The sequence below is a fragment of the Sarcophilus harrisii genome, chromosome 1 (genome assembly GCF_902635505.1).
Source record: "Sarcophilus harrisii chromosome 1, mSarHar1.11, whole genome shotgun sequence".
NCBI classification, from domain to species: Eukaryota; Metazoa; Chordata; class Mammalia; order Dasyuromorphia; family Dasyuridae; genus Sarcophilus; species Sarcophilus harrisii.
The window spans coordinates 293545020-293557998 of record NC_045426.1 but is presented as its reverse complement, the minus strand read 5'-3'; the positions used below and the strand labels follow the sequence as shown (position 1 = coordinate 293557998).

Genomic DNA, 12979 nt, shown 5'->3' with positions numbered 1-12979 from the left:
ACAAAGTTTATTTTAATGGTTTGTACATAGGCTCATGTTAAATGTTTGTTGAATTGAATTGTTGCTATAGCCCATTGAGAGGTCTCTTAGCTAAATGATTCATTCTTCATTCTTCATTCTCCATTTAGTAATCAATGTAATCTTACTAGGGCACAGACCAGACCACATTACCCACCGACTCAGTAAACTATAGTGACTCCCTATCACATCCAGGATCAAGCATATAAAATCTTCTTTGGCTGAAAACCCTTTTTAACCTCCCTTCCTTTCTCTTCCAACTTTCCAGTCTTCTTGCACCTTAAACAACCCACTCACACAAATCCATCTTTCTGACTAGTAGTACTAACCACCTTGCTGTTCCTTCTTGACTGGCCATTTTCAGTGCCTGTCCTCTCATTCTCATCTCTCTTCCCGATTTCCCTATTTTCCTTCTAGTGCAAACTAAAAAAAACCTTCCTATAAAAGGAAGCCTTTTCTAGCCCCTTTCAATTCTAGTGCCTTTGGGTAGAGGGCTGAAACTCCAAAAAGGTATACTGGGCACTTAAGGCTAATTACCTATTCGATGTGAGACAATGACTTATTAGCATATATTTGGATAAATGCCTCTTTTCACGTTGGTGCTTGCTGAATATTAAGATAATGTGTTAAGATAATCATAGGCTAGGATTGGAGGGCCAAGGGAGGCAGAGTTACTTGGTGGCACTACCTCCTCCAGGTAGAGGAGGAAAGGGGCTGGTGACCCTGGACTGCAGAATCCAGGATTTTGCCTGTCTTCCTCCTTTACTTCTCCGCCTAAAGACTAAGGACTTTAATTTATCCTGACCCTGGCTGACCCTGAGGCCCTCCAGGGGCCTGACTTTACATCTTTCTATCAACTATTTCCAGTTTATTAGGCAGATAGCTTGTTTATACGAGGTTGTCTGTATGTATCTTTCCATTAAACTGGATCCCTGCTTTAACAGGGACTGGTTTTGCCTTTGTATCTCCACACTTAGCACAGTGCCTGGGCTGTAGTAGATGCTTAATAAATGTTTATTGACTGAATAGAACTAATGATATTAAATAAAGACAGTGCCATAAACAGATTAAAAAAGATCTATACATGGCTATCACTTGCTGTGAATATACGTCATAGACTTGGCTTTTTGGCCTTCTTGAGGTGCTTACTCTAGGAATTTGAAGGAAAATGTACTGAGTTTTTATTTTGTGGAAGGACAAGTTTAGTTGTACCAGCCAATCCTAATGTAGAGGTAAAGTAGTATATATTTGATCCTACAGTGATGAGGGTAGAGGCACTGAATTTAGTATAAATAGGCATGGGTTCATGTCTTTACTCCTTACTCCTGGTAGGTGACCTTGGGCAAGTCATTTAATCTGTTTTCTCATTCATAAATAAAGAGTTTGGATTTGATGATCTCTAAGGTTCTTTCCAACTCTAGATGCTATTTGGATCCTGTGATGCACTCTTTCCAATCCTAAGGGGAAAAAATGAGTACGTATTTTGGTTTTAAATAAACTTAAAAATAAATTCTTTTGTCTAGCTCTTCAGTAAAATCACAAGAAATGAATCCTTTTTATAGGATACTTAATAATAAAGGGAATCTTTTCACTCAAGTTTTCAACCTCCGTAGCATCCTTGATTCCTTACTTTCACTCACCCTACATATCCAAGTAGTTGCCAGTCTTGTTTTTCTCTAATCTCTCTCCCCTTATTGAAACATGATCTTAATTCAGTTCTTCATCTGACCTGATCTCTGACCATATACCTATTGTAACAGCCTTCTATTTGATGTCTTTCCTCTAATCTTTTTCCCACACCTCTGGCCAGGTCATCATCTGTACAGCTGCTAAAGTGATTTTTTTAAAGCATTGTTCTAACTATGTGTCATCTGAACCCTACTCAGGAAACTGCACTGGCTCCTCTTCCCCACATTCTATAGTTCTTTTGTAAATTATGTCTCCCATACTTGCAATGTATTTCTTTTTAAAACTTTCTCTTGGATTTTCCTCTCTTCCTTAAAGAGAAAGCGTAAGCATCACCTTCTACATCAATAGTTCTCAAACTTTTTGGTCTCAGGACTCCTTTACTCTCTTAAAAAATATTGAAGACTACTAAGAACTTTTGTTTATATGACTTACGTAAATCAATATTTACTCTATTAGAAATGAAAACATTATGAAAATAATTTTGTCCTTGCAAACCCTCTGAAGGGGTTTTGAGGTTCCTGGGAGACCCTGGAGCACACTTTTAGAAGGAATGTTCTATATAGAACTTTATATAGGCTTTATATAAAGCCTTTCCAGATTCCTTTTAACCCGAACTCAAGTTCCTTCCCTCATTTCCCAGAATAACCTTACATTTACTTTGTATATGCACACCATGTATATATATGTATGCATATATGTGTATGTATGTTTATATGTCATTATCCCTTTTAGAATATAAAGCTGGTGAAGATAAATTGTTTCACTTTTGAATCTCTGGAACTCAGCACTAGACCTAGCAAGTGGTGACCTTCCTTTGATTATGTGATTAATTGCATGGGAAGAGAATTTTTGAACTGTATTAATGAAAAGATAATTTGGAAGTAATGTCTTGTTTGTCTTTTTTCCCTGGAAAGCATATTAAAGATGAGATTTCTGATGAGGGTTTGAGCAATACAATTCTATTCACATTTTACAATTAAAATTAGGTTTTCAGAGGAAAGAAACAATTATAATTTTATTCAGTCATTTCCTACTCTTTCCCTCTTTGGAGTTTTCTTGGCAAGGACACTGAAGTGATTTGCAATTTCCTTCTCCAGTTCATTTTACAGATGAGGAAACTAACAGTTAGGTGATATTCCTACAGTCATGTAGTCAGAGAGCCTGTGAGATCAAATTTGAACTTAGGCCTGACTCTAAGCCCAGCATTATCCACTGTGTCAATCTAGCTGCCTAGCTAAGCAACTGTAAAAGATCAGGAAAATGATTTTTATTCATAGAGTTTATTTTTCTCAGATGGAAAGGTTTAGTTTTTGACACTTCTAAATGGAATACATAACTGTTTAAATGTGATTGGAAGACAGTGAGCATTCTGTTTGGAGGCCTTCTTGACTCTTAATTTCTTTATTTCCTATGCTTTTTGTGCCATCAGCATTTCTGAAAGACTAGCCATAGTTCAGAATGGCTTTTAAAAGGTTTCTTTCTGCTGGCTTTGGGTGTATTTTCACCTTACCTTCAGCATTCTTTTTTTTTTTTTTTTCTTTCAAGAGTAGAAGAAATACATTTACTAGTACCAATCTTGATTCATGCCTATAATTTGTCTTCAGATTGATTATGGTAGCAAATTGACACCTGAATATTTACCTCAAAAGCACTTCATTGAAAGTCACTACTAATTATAAACAATTTAGTCATCATTGTCATCATCTCCAACTTTTTAATAGACGCTTACCTCTCAATTTTCACTGTTTCTAGAAAACAGAAATGCACTATTCATATATAGAGGGTCTTTCATTTACAAAGTTGATGCAAATTTATTTAATTAGTAATTTGTCTGCTTTCAATCTACTTCTAATCTCCTACTAATCTGTGAGCTACCATCAAGATATGCAGATTATATCACAAAATTTTAGAATTAGAATATATTTTACTGGCCAGAAAAACAGTCACCAAATCATTCTGTTTTAAGTATGTGTTACCTCCACCTTTGGCAATCTTTGAATATACTCAAGAATTAAAATTATTGTATTACTATGAATTAACAGTGAAACTAAGATGTCTTTGCTCCCTCAAAGATCTAAGAAATGGTCAGGAAGCCTTACAAGAGAAAAGAAGAAGTAAAGACAAAGATAAGAAAGAAATCTACAAATAGATGTAGGAGAATAATAGTAGGGCAAACAGGAAAAAGTTGCATCTCTCATAATTACCCCCACCTCTGTCTTAATTGTGGCTTATGTAAGATATTGTTTATCCAAAATGATGATTAAATGTCTCTGTTTACAGAGTATTGTTACAGTCACGTTTGAAGTACTAGGAAGTACAACTGAAGAAAATCTAAATATATTTATTCAAGTGAGAGCTGTTTCTCTTATATTTATTTTTTTTAAATTCCCATGTAATTACATTTATATTATTGCCTTTGGCACCATTTCTTATTAAAATATGTTCTTGTGTGCAGAATCTTCTGTGGGAAAAAACTGTGAAAAACAAGGCAGATAATACCATGGAAGTCATCCGACTAAAGGTTCAGTATTCAGATTTATATCGTTTTATACTTTAAAATATGGTCATTTTTTAGCTGTTTTTAAAGCTATATTTATGAGGGGGGGCATATACCTTGTTTTTCTTTTTGTCTTATTCCCACTGTATCTGAAAAAGGGACTTTTCAAACTATTATATAAAGGACGATTGATTAGCACAGCTCCTTTTTTGTGTTACAGCTAAAATAACTCATATACTTTGAAATATCACTTCATGTTCTGGACTCCCAGGTGTTAAGACTCTTGCTAATAAGATTTACTGTGATAAATTCCTTTCCTTTGCACTTGCTTTAGGTCAGTGAAGGAGGAGGAGTATTCTGAAGTTTTCTTTAGGTTTTTTCTTTTCAAGATAGTTTCATGACTAGCAATGTCAATATTAAGAACTGTGATGAACCTACCCTTTTTTATTAAGCTTTTTGATGCATGTGGTGGGTGTGGCTTACTGAAGCCTAGAGGACAAGAGGAAAATTGTGTTTTTTCAGCCAACAGATATTTGTTGAGGAGGTGTTAAGTTTATGTTACAGTTACCTAATATTCTTTACAGATCAATCGGGGGCTAGGTGGCTAAATAGTATAAGAAGAAAAGTAGATTTTCCCAATATTAAATTTTAATTTGTTTCATCTTCATAAACTTATAATGTTGAATGAATAGTTTAAAAGTTGAATATCAGATGATATATTATCTTTTCTTGAAAACCAATGCAAAGATGAACTTTTGTACAGATAAATAGTAGCATTCTTGACCTGTATTTTGTGATTATCCATTAAGTTATTAATTTATCTGGGGCCTTTGTGTGAAAACAGGATCACTTTACTGCCTGAAGCCAAAATCCTATAATCGCTCAGACTTCTCCATAGAAACTGTGAACAAGTAAAGGAACTTAGGAGTGGAAGAATAATCAGTAGAAGCAGGTGAACGTCTAACAAAGATCCTGTTTTGTGACATACGGTATCTCTAAGAGACTTTAGAGGTCGGGAGACAACATAACCCGCCTGAAAAGTGGAGGTTTTAGGAAGTTTTTATTTGGTTTCCCCCGTTCCCCTGAGTTTGGGAATTACCATGGATAGTTCCTACCGTTTTACTAATATTTCCTTTCCAAAGGAGTATCACCTTGAAATAAAATGGGAATTATTGTGCCACTGGCATTGGCATTTATGTGCTTACCTTTAGATTAAAACTAGAGTTGATCAATAATTGTCCTTATGAGCAGGGGCTGGTGTCTATCAAAGACAAACCACACCAAGTGATTGTCCAAGCGGTCCATGAGCTATATGATCTGGAAGAGACTCCAGTGAAGTGGAAGGAAGACACTGAGAGAACCAATAGACTAGTGCTGATAGGTAAGTGACTGATAGCTTTCTGTATGTCTGTTTGGACATCATACTTTTAACAGAAATTAGCTGGTGAGTTTGTTTTAATTATGAATTAAAACTTTTAGCAACATAAAATACGAGACAGGTTTTTTTTGTTGTTGTTCTTTTTAATTTTATAAGAGTCTTTAGACTTGAAAAATCCAAACTCTTTGTTAAGGTTAAGATGAAAAATGATTCCTTTCTGACATATAATAAAGGCTATCACCATAACCCTTTATTTTTATGTAGATTTTTGAGGTATCTGATTAATATGACTAAATGTTTTAAAATAAATATAAGAGAAAGTAATCACATTTATTTTGTTTTTTTACAGGCAGGAACTTAGATAAGGAAATCCTTAAACACCTATTTATAGATACAGTGACTGAAAAACAAGTAAGCAGTTGATACTACATTTCAAAGATCGTCTGTCCTTAATATTAGAAGCATCAGAAGGATGATATGCTGGGGAAAATCTATTTTCTTCTGTTCATCAATCTATTTCTTGTCTACTGTTATGAGGTTTTTTTCTTCTATATAATACATTAAATAGTGTCAAATTTTCAGCGTATTACTCATTTTCTGTGAAATGCATTGAATTCAACATGCATGTATTCAATACCTACTTTCTTCAAGATAAATCCTGGGAATATAAAAACAGAAGAGCTGATCCTATCCTTGAAGCTTATGGTCTACTGGGAACAAAATTTATTTCAGACAGGTGTACTAAAGCTGTCTTTCAGAATTGACTTTGAAACTGAAATTGGCTAAAAACAACTCTTTAAGAGTACATTAATTACCTTTTGCAGATGAATTAACTGATGCTTGTGACTTGCCCGGGGTTACCTAGTATTGGTCAGGACTTATTTTAAGACTTACTCCAAATTCAAAGTGCTTCCCATAATGTAATATTTTAAAATAGCAGTGGTGACATTGATGGATGGACAATTTTACATCCCTCTGTATCCTAGAAAAGAGATGTCAGAGGCTGGGAAAATGAAGATAACTTCTTTGCAAATTATAAAATTTTGAAAGTAATTCAAATTTATTCTTTACAATGTTTCTTTGGAGAGAGGGAACGAAAAGAACAAAAGAAAACCAACAAGGAAGCAAAAAAAAACTGGGCAGCTTTGAAAGTAACGTGTTGTATTCATTATTTGGTTTTCTTGAAATGAAAACTTATTGTTTGGTATCGAATCGTATTAGTTCTGCCATGTACTTGGCATTTTTCCCCCTTATTTTGTATTTCAGTTTAAAATAAATTTTAAAAAAATTTATAAAAAAGATAATACCTTAATTAAACAAGGTTTTAAATATGTTGAGCTTAGTGGGATTTGGAAATTCAATAAAGCTGACGGCTAATTACAGTAAAAATAAATAAATAAATAAAAACCCCACAAAAGTTTGCAGAAGCACAAAAATAGCTAAAAAGCTTAGAAATCAAGACCAGGATCACTAGATGAATGTGAAACTGATTGAAAGTATGCTGATGTTATAAAACATATAAGAAGAATTTCAACTGAAAATATAGCAATACTTCCTATTTCATATTTGGTCATCACAAGTTCAATGACATTTTCTTAAATGGACGGCAATGTAATGCATTACCATTAAAAAGTGAAAACAGATGGCTGGATCCTATGATGTTGTAAAAGGGTGCTGACCGACTTTGATGTTCATCTTAAACTTGGGAGATAAAGCCCAGCTTCTGGGCTCAATAAAATCTTAATTTTTCTTTTCTGGCCTGAAATTTTACAGGATGCTAAAGGCCCAGGGTACATATGGCTAAACTGATGATGTCTTTCTGATGTCAGTATTGATCTTGGCAGGGCAGATTTGTAGCACATTAATCACCCTCAGTGGCTTCAGGCACTGGGGATTGAGGAATGGGGGGAGGGAGAAATACAGGGCAGAGATGCTATTTTCTTCAAAAGAGGCTTGTTCAGTTTCTCATATTTAGCCCAAGAATGACTCATATTCTTTAACGTTAGGATCATAACTAGCTTGCCTATTATTGAGAGTAATCTTAGATGAAGTTACTATTATATTAAGGAAAGAAAAAACAGTTGAACTTTTAATAGGCCAGCTAAAAGACAGTAAGAGGTGATCTACTTTAAAGTAAATTATGTTTATAGTCAGAAAGGGAATACAGTCGACTACCTTATACAAACATTTCTTTTATGGAATCTAACAAAATGAGTTGTATTGGCAGTTTTACTATGCAGTAACAAATCCATCCTTGCACATCAAATTATGAGGTAAGTCACAGAAATCGTGGAACTCCCTGCCTCTCTCCCTCCTTCCCCTACCCCACCCCAAAAGGCTAACCAAAACCTAGCTATACTGAAAAGACATCCAACCACATAAATAAAAAATTTTAATTTAACTTTAAAATCAAGTCAAGCCAATGACATCTTCCTATTCATTTCTAATCTTTTTATTTTTTCTTTCTGGACACAGCATAATCACCTTTCTATCACCATATCAATCCTGTGAGGTTGATACTATAAATATTAGTATTTCCCTTTTACAGATGAAGAAGAAAAAAAAGTCAAGGGAACAGCCATGTTCACAGCTAGTAAATATGTGGGGCAGGACATTTTCATCCAGCTATCAGAGCTCTGGACTACTATTACCTTTATCAAGTTATGGTTATTCATTCCAGCAATTCAGTAAAGTGAAAAACAAAACATAGCATTCAGTTTTACTTTCCTTTTTTTATTTATTGGATTGCTCTTTTTTTTAAATTAAAGCTTTTTATTTACAAAACATATGCATAGGTAATTTTTCAAGCATTGACCCTTGCAAAACCTTTTGTTCCAATTTTTCCCCTCCTTCCCTCCACCCCTCCCCTAGATGGCAGGTAGACCAATACATGTTAGATATGTTAAAGTATATTTATAGCTATCTTGCCGAACACGAAAAATCAGATACAAACAAACAAAACAAAATGCAAGCAAACAGTGAGAATGCTATGTTGTGGTCCACACTCAGTTCCCACCTGGACTATTCTTTTACAGAAAATAGTTTGTAGTTCAACTCAAAGTCCGTGCGTCTCCCCTCCCCCAGTTTCCCCTAGCATTTGTTGGAAGTGGAAACTCAGATTTTGTTTTCCGCACCTTCGGCTGACTACTCGATAGCCCAGAGGAGACTGGGACTAGATTGGAGAGAAGGAAGGAAGGGGGGAGGGGACCAAAGGGACTCGGCCCAAACCCCGGCAGCTGTAATAGACACACCCCCACTTTCCCAGACAGTCGCGGAAAGGGAGAAAAGACGGAACGGGAGTGGGACCAGTAGCGAGGAAACCTCTCCTTAACAAAGTCTCGGTCCCGCACAGTCCTGGGTCAGGCAGACAGTTCCTGCTTGTGCAGACTCCCCAGAGCCAAGCCCTCCACGGACTTGGAAAGGCCCGAGCTCCCTTTTCCCCGCAGCTGCCAGGCCGCCCCGGAACTTAGTGAAGAAGAGCCGCTGGACATCCCGCCAGAGAAGGAAGCGGCAGCAAGTATCGGCGGCGGTCCCAGCCCGGCCCGCGGGGGGCGCCGGAGAGCAGCAGCAGCAGCAGCAGCAGCGACGGCGCCCCGTCTGGGTTGGGGAGGGCCCGGACAGTGCGCGTATCCTCCCAGCCCCGGCCGTGCGGGCCGAGCTCGGGGAGGTGGGCGAGTGGCTGGCGCCTCCCCCGGCGAAGCCGCCCCAGTCGTGCATTGCGCGCATTACCATGGCCATCTTGCAAAGCTCGCACAGGCGACGGCCGCTTCCCCTGCGCTCAGTGACTGCTCCGTTAGGCCCCCCGGGAGCCGGCCCCCTGCCGCAGCCGCACCGGCTGCACTACGTGGTATTGCGGGCCCGCCCCTGCCCCGCGCCTCTGCTAAGCAAAGGGCGCACCGCGCACCCCCAGCCCGGCGTTCCAGTCCGGGAACTCAGTGGCGGGGCCAAGGGCCCCTCGTTCTGCATCCACAGAATCCTGCAGGGAGTCCGAGGCGGAAGCGCGGCGGCGCCTCCACGTCCCCGCCTCGGCTCTGGCCCCCTCACCGTGGCTGCAAGTGTCCGCTGCCGCCCGGGGCCGGTACAGCAGCGCCGGACGCTGCGGTCGGCGCTTCCTCCGCAAGGTCTCGCTTCTCGGCCGCTTGTCGCGCGCCGCGCCGTCGGATGCCGTCCGGCACGCGCGTCGGGCGGCTCCCGCGTCGGGCGGCTCCCGCTTTCTGAGCCACCCGCCGGCGGCGCCCTCCGCCCTGGCCTGAGGCTGCAGCGGCGGCTCTGGAGTCTCTCCCCCTAACCTCCTCCTCTTGCTCCCGCTTGCAAGGAAAGCTGCACTAACCCTCTTAGACTCATCCAGTGCGGCCTCCCCTGCTGTACGGACTCGAAAACTGGGATTTGCGTCCCGGCCCGCTTCGAGATTACTGCTGGCCTATTAAAGATCCCCTTCCCCGTCTAGTTTTCTTGCTGCGCTTTTAGCCCCCGCGGCGAAGCACCATTTTATTTATAGATCGCTATGGTTTATGTATTTTACTCCGCAAAATGTTTACCAACGAAATGACCCGATGCTGCTTTTCCAGGGCAACCTGAGAGTGAACAACGAATTGCACGGAATATAACTTGCCTTGGCCGGTTTCCTGCTTGGGTTTGTTCCAAGTGACCACATGTGGGCTACGTATTATGCATTTTTCTAATGTGCTTAAAGATTCCGCCTCCCTCCCCCGCCCCAACCTCCGGTAATTGAAGAAAGAAAAAAAAACTTCAAAAACCATAATTTCCAGGTACAAGAGCTTCTTCCAAGCCCTCTATGAATTACGAGGTTTTTTTTTTTTCAAAGTGTTTTGACTTTTTCATTTCAGACAATCCATCTATAATACAATTAGAAATTTTTAATTACACAATATTTATTTTCTGTGAGTGTTTTCGACATTACACACACACACACACACGCTGAGATAATTAACTTATTAATAAAATGTTATCCTCTATTTTCTGTTTCATTGCTTCTTGCCGAATAATAAAAATTCTGTTTTTTCCTTTAAGTATTCTACTTCAGATGTTAAAAAGCAATAAAAAGAGAACTTAAAATATTTATTCACTCTAACAAATAGTTTAAAGATTCCAGATAATTCACTTATTCAAACATTACTATTTTCAATGGGGCTTATTTAAATAGCCATTTGAAGTTTGTGTTGTTATTAGAATACTAAGAATAAGGAAATTTGAATTTTTTCTCCCAAAAAACTTGGGCTGTTTTTGTTTTTGCAAGCCACAGTTTGGGCTTAATTTGAATCTTGGAAGGCAATATTTATTGGAAGAGAACCAAGATGGATTTTTTTCCCCTTAAAGTATATGAAGTAGATTGATTTATGCTTTACAAGTCAGAGAACTGTGTGACTATACCATTCAAATTTGTTCTTGCCCTGCAGACATTTCTAATTTAAAATTCTAAACTACTTAAATTCTAATTTTAAAAGATCTCCACTGGTATGGCTCTTTCTCAATTCCCAATTCCCCTCTTTTTAAAAAGAGGTTTATTAAAAATGAAGAAACATCTACTGCTAGTGTAATTTCTCAATCACCATTTAAAACAGGTAACTGAAATTTTCTCTTCAGTTTAGCATTTATTTGATCACAGGACATTGGGAAACTTATTCCCATCTAAAAATGATCTGCTTCTGATCATAAATTCCATGCCAATCACATTTTCTTTGTATTCCCTTTTAAATTTCTGCTAACTCATTAGTACAAAGTTTCTGCATTATGTTTATTATCTTTCTCGTCACATCAGGTTTTAAATACCCCAAATTTCCCTAGTAGAAAAGAAGGATAGAGGGAAAGTTTTCTAGAAGAGGGTTGTCTTGGAGAGACCTACTCCAAGAAGATAAAGATTTAAAAGCAATCCACCAACTTTGCAAGAAATAAAATGATTCCATATCCTCTACCGAAGAATTTTGCCCACCAAGAGAAGAAAAAAGAATTGCTACTGAGCAAAAGAAAACTACAGTCTTTCTGAGAATATCAAAATTAAAATAACAATTATCACCAGATGGCTCTAAAGGAATCAAACTACTTCTATTTAGTAGATAAGTTTCTGTGTCATGTTTCACCTTCCTGTGCAGGGTCATATCTCTTCCCAATTCTTTCTTCCCTTCCCTTAGATTGCAGAAAATTTCCCACAGTCTTCTTCTTATCAGGAATTGCATAAATAGGAGAGAGTCAATTCCATTTTTTGCCCACACACCTTTCCCCAAGCCTTACACTCTTTGAAATGACTCTTTTGACTTTGCAAATGTTGACCTTGTTCAAAATCCATCAACTCATCTTATTTTTTTTTTCCTTCTCTTCAGATTTGCACAAAAGAATTCAGCTGGAGTATTTAATACTTAAGGATTCTTTTTCATAGCCCTAGTAAAAAAAAAAGACTTAAAAATGAAGATCTCTGCTCCTCCCACCACCTACAAACCCCATCTTCTCATTTTGTTATCACTTATAGCTCTTCCCTTACCAATTTTCCTATCTCCAACTGTGTCTATTGAAGTGCCAAGATTTTTACTTCCATTAACCAAAAAATCCAAATCTGTCATGATTCTAGTTGAGGGATTAATTCTCTACCCATTTCCAAACCATCACCACCCTTAGCCTACCTTTGTCCTCTGGGGAAATGTGATTGTTGTTGGGAAGGGAAGGTGTAACACATCCTTAATTATTCTTTAGCCAATGTAGTTTGTGAAACTTCTCTACCTCAAATTACAATTTTGTTCTTAGCATTTAGTAAGCAGTCTTTTCCTACACAGAAATTCCTTGAAAACTTGAATTGAGATCCAATCCAATCAATCACCAATTATTAAATACCTATTAGACACCAGGTACTTTGCTTAAAAGCTAAGAATACAAATACAAAGAATAAAACAAAACCTGTTTTCAATGAGTTTGCATTTATGGGAGAGATAAGTTCTCATAGAAATACATATAAAATTAATGTAAAGTGAATTAATACATATTAATACTGTTTGGAACAAAGAGACCTACCCAAATTGACTACTCAGAGATCACTCATAAAAAGCAGAATTATTTATTAGAATCTCAAGAAGCAGACCCCATCCTGGTCTGTGAGCCAAATTTCACAGGAGAGAGCCACTCCCTTGACAGTGTTCACAGCTTTTATACATTTCAGACAAAGAACCCAAAAATCCCATCCTCTATATGGTGTGATTGGTCACATAAGTCTCTATTCCCCTCTTTGGTCAGTGGAATGTAGTAAATGTATAGCTTCCTTCTTTGGATAATGAATGTAGTCCAGGCCTTATCTAAAATCACATGCTTCTGGAGAAACCTAGACTGAGGCCTTTAAGGCTTCGATTAATTTAGCTAACAGTCTCTGATCAATATGTCCTTGATCTGTAAGT

General features: G+C 38.0%; 1 protein-coding gene across 4 annotated transcripts in view; it reads left to right on the top strand.

Moving 5' to 3' along the window:
- The window catches only part of CBWD1 (COBW domain containing 1), a 61820-nt gene extending 55652 nt beyond the window's left edge, over window positions 1-6168 (top strand). For 2 of the 4 annotated variants that reach the window (XM_031943828.1, XM_031943834.1), the window contains 4 exons: window positions 3988-4056; window positions 4163-4228; window positions 5456-5585; window positions 5932-6168. In XM_031943828.1, coding sequence (XP_031799688.1) covers window positions 3988-4056; window positions 4163-4228; window positions 5456-5585; window positions 5932-6005 — 339 coding nt within the window. In that variant the 3' untranslated portion in view covers window positions 6006-6168. The remainder of the gene's footprint in view (window positions 1-3987; window positions 4057-4162; window positions 4229-5455; window positions 5586-5931) is intronic. The other 2 variants (XM_031943842.1, XM_031943848.1) reach the window with 1 other exon arrangement.
- The last annotated feature ends 6811 nt before the right edge of the window (window positions 6169-12979 follow it).